The sequence below is a fragment of the Lineus longissimus genome, chromosome 7 (assembly GCF_910592395.1).
Source record: "Lineus longissimus chromosome 7, tnLinLong1.2, whole genome shotgun sequence".
In the NCBI taxonomy this organism is placed as follows: Eukaryota; Metazoa; Nemertea; class Pilidiophora; order Heteronemertea; family Lineidae; genus Lineus; species Lineus longissimus.
The window spans coordinates 6,221,801-6,229,988 of NC_088314.1; the positions used below are offsets into that span (position 1 = coordinate 6,221,801).

Sequence of the window (8,188 nt, forward strand, 5' to 3'; positions counted from 1 at the left end):
TAGTCGACAGGCAAGCTAGAAGTTCAGCACCGTGAGCAGCTCCTTGATAAGGCCATGCCAAGTTCAGAGTGCCTCTTCAGATACATCAAGTTTTGAAAGCTGTGGTGAGCACATAAACATACCATTGTAACCTTAATTTGAAAATCCCTTCATAATCAAGGGCTAGCTCTGGCTAATACAGTACCAATATACGATAGACCATCAATTTGACCCCAGCTCCTTACTGCGGGAAAACCCAAGTCCAGCAACCAAAAGTATCAAAATACATTTTTGTTTACATTTGAACTGCACACATGCGTTTGTTTACAATTTCTTCCCGCGAAATCTCGAAGATCAGGTGACCTACAATCGTGGATTGAAAATAACATTAACCTTGGTTCAGCAGGTCAACACGTGTGTACAGGCTGTTCCAATCATCCCCCTATAGCCAGCCGTTCAACAGGTAGTGTTAGTCACCCCACAGGGAGTGCAGGTGATTCATTAATCCCCTGCATAACTGAACAGCAATGGCTTGGCTTCCGTGAGTGATAAGGAGAATTGACCGTGTCCGATTAAAAATCCCTCATTACTGCTCCGCTGAAGTAAATTTCCGAAAATAAACATGACGTTGCATCAGGATAACATATCACCTGCAAATGTGCAAAATTTCGAGACGAAACACGACCCCCAAATGGCACTTTAGCGAGCCGCCTTATAGTATTATGATATAGATCTATTCGTGGGAATTTCATTCCCTTATCTGTGAACTTTTTGGTAATATTCAAGAACTCTACCTGCCGTAATAGCAGGGTTTCTCGCATAACGGGAGGATCTCAATCAAGAAGAAGAAGAAGTAGAAGGTCAAATCAATCTCCCGGTCTTCGATCCGTCTGTCGTATTTTGCATGCACCCGCTGAAATTCTCACATAGAGTCAGTAGGTCGAGTGAGACAGGCTTTGCAATAATGGTCACCACTGACAATGCTTGGAGAATGAGATCAAATCTCTATGCTGTCACCTATTAGTGAGAAATATAACTAGTAGTCCCGGCAAAGGTGGAAAATATTGACGTTGTTTACTTCTATCTTCGCAAAAGTGAGTTTATTGTCGAATATTGAGAAGAGCCAACACCACTTTCCTACATTAATGAAGCTTATTTTGTCATTTGATCCTGTCTAACAAACAAGAAGGTAATATACTAATAGTGAAATGTGTTGCATCAACTTTTCAACATTTTCTTCGGTTAGGATATCAGAAGGGGACCAGCCACCCACCAGGTGAAAAGTAGGATACCATGAGTTGATTTAGGCCTACTACATGGTGTCCCATAAAAAATCCCTGACACTGACAGTCCTTTCTCTATCATTCTCGACGTTCAGTTGTTTTCTAGCCCATCAAAATACGGATTTTGACCCAAACGTAGCAGCTGATGAAGTGATTTTATAGCAATCCTTGTCCGCACTTTTGTCCTATTTCATGTATTGTTGTTGGTGTTGCACTGACTGATCTCAGACTCAGTCAGTCAGTGATGACGAGGCTGAAAAGTTGAAAGACATACTTCCCACATTGTCAGTCCATTGTGCGTATTATCGCCAAAGCTTCATTGGTAATTAGCATCATGATGTAACTTAAACCTACAAGCAAAATTTCCTCTTTTCAGGAATTCATGAATCAGAATGAGTAGAAATACTGAGAGTACTGGATGGCGTAAGGATGAACCACCGGATAAAAGAAGACGCACAGATGGGACTGTGCCTCCTGAAGATGCCAACCTATGGGGTGGAGATGATTGGGATGAAACTGACTATGCAGATATTGATGTATTGTGCTCGCAGCCTATAAATGATGAATCATCCAAAAACGACTTTCTTAAACCAAGGATTGTTGCACCAGTGTCAAAAAATAAGGTTTCAGCCTGTCCTTCTGGTTCGTTTACTAGTAGTTTTGATTCTAAAAGTGCAACTGGAACATTTTCTCAGGGATCATCCATTTCTGCCCACAACCCAAGAGTTCAGACAAATTTGTCTTATCCATTGCATTCTGGAGCAAAACCCAAATCAACCTATCCACCTCTACTGGTGGCCCCGAAACCCAAAACTTACCCACTACAGAAATCAACAATTCAGACTGATGTCAATCAGAACCTCGCACCTCGGAATACAGGGCCTTCGCCAAACTTTCAAAAACTAGGAAGACAAACCAATGCACCAGGCCTTGGGTCCAATGGTTCCTCAAGTAGCATCCAGCTCTCGCAACCACAGGATAACTTTGTTGACTCTATCAAAAAGGAGTTGGAGAAAGTAAGGGAGGAAAATGACCAAATGAAGAAATTGGTAAGTAAATTTTCCAACAGTCTCAAACACGTGTGATGAAGTGGATGCAAACGTGTTGTCAATCTAGTATAATCTCTTTCACTGTGCTGTCAGAAATAGTAATTAATGTCTAATCTGAATTCCCATCTTGTTGCAGATGCAGAGTGCGAAGGAAGAGCAGTATGGTAAAGATGGGCAAATCAGGATACTAAGAGAATCACTCTCTAAGAAGGAGGCAGAACTATTCAAACAGAGACAGGAACGATCTAAAGATATCGATGAGAAAGTTCACGATTATGTTGAGCGAGAAAAGGCGCATATCAAAAAGGAAAATGTACTCGTGGAAAAGATTGAAAAGTTGAAAGCGGCATTACAGTTCAAGGACCATGAAATTTCAGAGGTGCAGTCTAATCTGAAAAGACTTGAACAGAGAACACAGTCTCCTCATACTGCCATGAGTCCTTCCCATCAGAGCCCTAGGGCGGGGAAGCGGCCTATGACGGAGTTGAAGAAGTCGCCAGTCACGCCAAAATCAGTTAAAATGGCATTTCCAAATCGGAGGACATTCATGGCATCTGAATCTGTAGGGGAGAGGTCCACTCCTTCGCCCATATTGAATGTGAAAAGAGAAGGCGAGAAGCCCACCCCTCCACCCGTGTTGAACATGAAAAAAGAAATTTTTGGCGGGAGTCCTCTGGCTATGAGTTCGGCCAAATCTGCAGCAGATATTAAGCAAGAAGCTGATGTGAAAGGTCGTCTTCGGAAATACGCATTGAAGGTTGCTAGCTGCAAAGGTATGTATTACTATCCTTTGGCAGTTTTGAAAAAAGCTAGATTCCCACATTCCAGAGAACACAGCCTAACAGAATGAAGCAATTTGACCTGCATGATTGACCATTAATTGAATGAGGCTTGATTGCATTTTAAGAAAATTCGCTGGATCCCTTGAATTTCGAAAGAAGGCCTCCTCCTCGACAAGGTGGTGCTCATGTAGGAATAAATTTACCACACCAATATTTCCTTTTGTTTTTTCAGGTGCTGTGTCTGGGCGACATCTAATGGCAAGGCTGGTAGACCACCATGACTCAACAGATGAGAAAGAGGGCGACCTGGTCAAGTTACTGAACAATGCAGGTTCCCCTCCCAAAGCAAAGGAAGCTGTAACACCTGGCTCCAAACCTCGATTAAAAAGTCAGTCAAGCCTTGAAGCTGAGCAAGAGGAATATCGTTTTGGGGCTAGATGCTGTCGGCAGGCCAGGTCTGGTCTCACTAAACTTCTATCACATTCCTGCAATCAGAGCATAAACTCTAAAATACTCTCTTCGAAGACATCCGGTGCATGTGACTTATTACCGATTATTGAAACGTCATTGAAACACTACTTAGACTATCAATCTGAACTAGATTCGAATAAGAAATCAGGGTCTGGTTCGAATTCGAACAAGAGCTTAAGTTATGACAGCAGTTTAGAATCTGTGAGTTCTTCAATGAGGAGTTTGGAAATATCACGTCATTTGTCTGTCAAAAGTGTCGCGGATACGGCGTTGAAGATTCTCTGCAAGTTAGTGTGCTATAGTGAAGAAGTGAGAGACTTTTTGTTGGCCACGGATCGGGAGATGATCTCTGGTATTGATCCATTGGGATCTCGTGGCGATGAGCCTACTGCCAAGGTGAGAGTGACTTATTGATAATGAAAATGACTTATTGATAATGAATAAGAAATTTTGCAATTTTTCTAGGGATTGGACTCCAGTACACTAGTTTGTGTAGCGTATTCCTTGCTACTGGTACATTTAAATAATAGTTCCTTACATGTAGATTACTAGATGGTTGATAATTTCTATCGATTTCGTTCTCTCTGAACATGGCTCATAAAATCTGAGGCCTTGACCTTCCCCAGGCTGCCTTTCATGAGAAAAGTATGTTATTACAAAGTGTGGAGATTCTGGTCCATACAGTTTGTTTTATTCACATACATGTAGATACTGGCTTATCTTGCCCAGATGATTCCCCCTTTTCTAGAAAACAATGTGCCTGTACATATTTCATGTCTTTTCCCACCCTTTTCAGATCGCTGAACCCAAACCTGGCACATCACATGATCGAGCAGGTGGGGGTGATGCAGAGTCAGTCTTCCAGCCATCCGGTATTCTGCACATGCTGTTCAAATTGGTTGCACCTTCGATATCTGATGTGAGTGCTCTTAATCTGAGCTAAAGATGAAAATAAATACACAGGATGGGAAATTACTGGTGAAACATTCGCAAGTTTAATGTCTGCTGTTTCAGACATTACACAGTCAGCAGTAGTTCCCAGTAATTTGATAAACTAATGCAATGTAATGTACATCACCTTGCATTGCCACAATGGAGAGGTATTTAAAGTCCTGGTTGGCTTACTGACCTCATTTCATTTATCCTTTCAGCAGCATTCTGAATCCGAGCAAATTATGTTTCCGTGTTTTTCACTTTTGATGTTTCTTGTCAGGATAAACCAACCACTTCAGACACGACTGAACTAACTCTGAAGATTCTGACAATGTTGGCAAGACTGGGCAGCATCAAACAGATGGAACAGTTCCTCCCTCTGGTAGCCAAGACAACACTTAGCAAATGCCTCAGCTTGACGTCAGAAGCCAACTTAATCATGAGGACAGTAGAACTTCTGCAAGCTCTTTCGATATCTAAGAAGGTGGTCTCCTCGTTTTGTACTCAAACAGGTTTGTGATAGTTATTGTGTATTTGACATGTTTGAGTTGACTGACTGCGCTGAGAGATGCATTGATATATATCCCAGACTTGTCTGGTGTACATGACTGTGCTGTATGTGGACATGGGATAGAGCATTTAGGTTAACATTCCACTTGGAAAAGATGGCTTTTGGTGTTGGGAGATTTCAGTTGCGATAGATTAAATCCATGTGAAGCAGTGAGAATATTGTTACAAAATGTCAGTAGACAGACTTATGAATATTGTATTGGCTTCTGATTATTCTACTTTTCTTGCCTAGCTGATTGCTGCCTTTTCCTCGATGTCTACAGTGTCTGCCTTGTGAGGCATAATGGCTGGACTACGCAGGAGCATACAGCTATTTGTGACAAGGTGAGTGCTTGTCTCTGTTCAAGTGAACATACATAATTGCTTTGGTTGCAATTGAGTATTGTTTTGGATGTATGACGCACTCGTGTGTCCTTTTGGCAACAGCCGTTTTAGGTGCCTCAGTGGTCACAGCCTGGATTGGTATTAAAAGCTAATCTTCATCAGAAATTGCCATAAAAAGGAAAATTACAACACGTTTTGATTTTAGTTTGAGATAAACTAAGAATAGAAATCTTTACCATGGTCATTTCTTTATGATATCCTCCTTTGTTTTCAGGTTGTGAATTTCCTCTGGACTGTGGTCAGTCACCACAAAGGTGGTGTGACATTGCTGCTAGAATCAGACTGTTCATGCAGTGTTGAGGTATGCTATCCATTCATCATCTGGTAAAAAACAAAAGTTAAGTCTGGTTGGGTATTGCCCATGGCACTGAACAGCTTATCAGCCTGGAGCTTATCTCCCTTTCTATAGTATAAAGCAGTTAGGATTATCGCTCCCCCTTGATCAAGAAAGGATAGTGGTTCATCACAGGTTAACTCCCTAGGCAATACTTCTGGGTGGAAAGGAGCAATGTGGCACTGCTTGCTCATATCCTCACTTTTTAAAACGTGTTGATAAGGTACAGATTTAATTTTGCAGGTTGTGAAGTCTCTGGTGGTAGTACTCAACGATGAAATGGTGCTCTACAAAAATGGTCATTGTGAATGCGAACAGAGCTACAATGTCTTAGCGCGTGGAATCAAGCTCCTTCAAATCTTCAGCCTCCGAGATCAGTTGTTCGTGGACCACTGGGCTGATGTTGAGTTGCAGTATATCAGTTTGGTCAGCTCAATGCAGCTCCTGCTCAAACAGATGAACAGCCCTGATGAGTCTATGAGTGAGTATAATATTACTTGTAGTCCAGCCCAGCTTGGTTGTCCCATTCAGTCTATCACGGCTTGGTTGTCCTATTCAGTCTATCAGGGCTTGGTTGTCCCATTCAGTCTATCAAAGCAGGTTGTTACTCTGTCAGGTCTGAAATATTCTATATTCATACACAGCCTGACTGTAATTTGATGCTGACATGAACTTTTCACCTCCACAAAAGCTGGCATTTCGCAGAATTCTTTTGTGTAATCTGAACCGGCCAAACATCACAGGGCACAACCATGATCCAATTCAGTGTAAGTCAGTGGCTCATTTGGAATTTGCCTCGTGGAGCCAACATATTGAAACTAGTTTGTTAAAATGATATTGCCATATTATTATGTTGGAGCCTTTTACATGTGTATACATATGCCCCTTATCTTATACTACCTCTTGTTGTTACTTACAGCCATGGCCATTCAGGATCTGTGGGAAGTTGATGAACTGTTTTTACAAGGACTTGAAGCTGATCATGAAGAGGAGGAATCCCCGATGGAGAAATCGTAACCTGGATTGGTCAGATTATAGAGCGTATCAGGAGAGCATACAAGACTTGCATTGATAGTTGCATTTAGGGAACAGTGTTTCAAGCCATATTAACAATTCCTGCCCTGGAGAACATTGACCTGTTATACCCTAGTTACTGAAAGGATAACTTCGAGACAGACTTGTTATTGTGATGCCTTCTATGGGGTGTTCTACCAAAAACTGTTTAAAAATCACTTCATGTTTGTGTGGATTTTATTTTTGCATTGGTGTTTTTATCAGTCAGCCAATGAATATCTCTTTCATTCATTTTAGATCTTGGGAAGACACTGATAAGACAAACATCAATGAAATAGTCCATGTCAGAATACGTGATAAGACAGAAGTGTCCTTCATTCGACTACTGTATGTTTTCTATTTCATATTAAAAAAAGATTCATAAACTAATGAAAAATAATGAGTTTTCTAATCACCTTTGTACTTTTCATCAGAGGCTCTGTTTACTTTTCTCTGATATTTTCATCTGAAGAGTCCTGTCTTCATTGAAGTTAGAGCTGGAGTCTTCTGTTTATTGAGGTTGTGACTCCGAATGGTTTCCATGTCATCCTGTCTTCACTATAGGGTAGTAAGAGCTGGAATCGTATACTGTTTGTTGTGGGTGTGACTCGGAATGGTCTCGACCTGATCCTGTCTTCGCATTCACTGTACATGTAGTTAGAACTGGTATCGTATTCTGTTTGTTGTGGTTGTGACTCGGAATGGTCTCGACCTGATCTTGTCTTCACAACTGGAATCGTATTCTGTTTGTTTTGGTTGTGACTCGGAATGGTCTCGACCTGATCCTGTCTTCGCAACTGGAATCGTATTCTGTTTGTTGTGGTTGTGACTCGGAATGGTCTCGACCTGATCCTGTCTTCGCAACTGGAATCGTATTCTGTTTGTTGAGGTTGTGACTCAGAATGGTCTCGACCTGATCCTGTCTTGGCAACTGGAATCGTATTCTGTTTGTTTTGGTTGTGACTTGGAATGGTCTCGACCTGATCCTGTCTTCGCAACTAGAATCGTATTCTGTTTGTTGTGGTTGTGACTCGGAATGGTCTCGACCTGATCCTGTCTTCGCAACTGGAATCGTATTCTGTTTGTTTTGGTTGTGACTCGGAATGGTCTCGACCTGATCCTGTCTTCGAATTCACTGTAGTAAGAACTGGAATCATCCTAACTATTTTTAGGTTGTGACTCAGATTGGTCTCGACCTGATCCTGTCTTCGGAACTGGAATCGTATTCTGTTTGTTGAGGTTGTGACTCGGAATGGTCTCGACCTGATCCTGTCTTCGAATTCACTGTAGTAAGAACTGGAATCGTCCTATCTATGTTTAGGTTGTGTCTCAGATTGGCCTCGATCTGGT

At 41.7% G+C, this 8,188-nt stretch overlaps 1 protein-coding gene across 1 annotated transcript; it reads left to right on the top strand.

The window, feature by feature from the left end:
- Positions 1–1,081: 1,081 nt before the first annotated feature.
- Positions 1,082–7,215, top strand: LOC135490942 (uncharacterized). The gene is made up of 10 exons (XM_064776526.1): positions 1,082–1,168; positions 1,639–2,311; positions 2,448–3,084; positions 3,326–3,960; positions 4,361–4,483; positions 4,778–5,009; positions 5,300–5,391; positions 5,666–5,752; positions 6,029–6,266; positions 6,705–7,215. The coding sequence occupies exons 2-10, from the start codon at positions 1,655–1,657 to the stop codon at positions 6,800–6,802; spliced, it is 2,799 nt and encodes a 932-aa protein (XP_064632596.1). The 5' UTR covers positions 1,082–1,168; positions 1,639–1,654; the 3' UTR covers positions 6,803–7,215.
- The last annotated feature ends 973 nt before the right edge of the window (positions 7,216–8,188 follow it).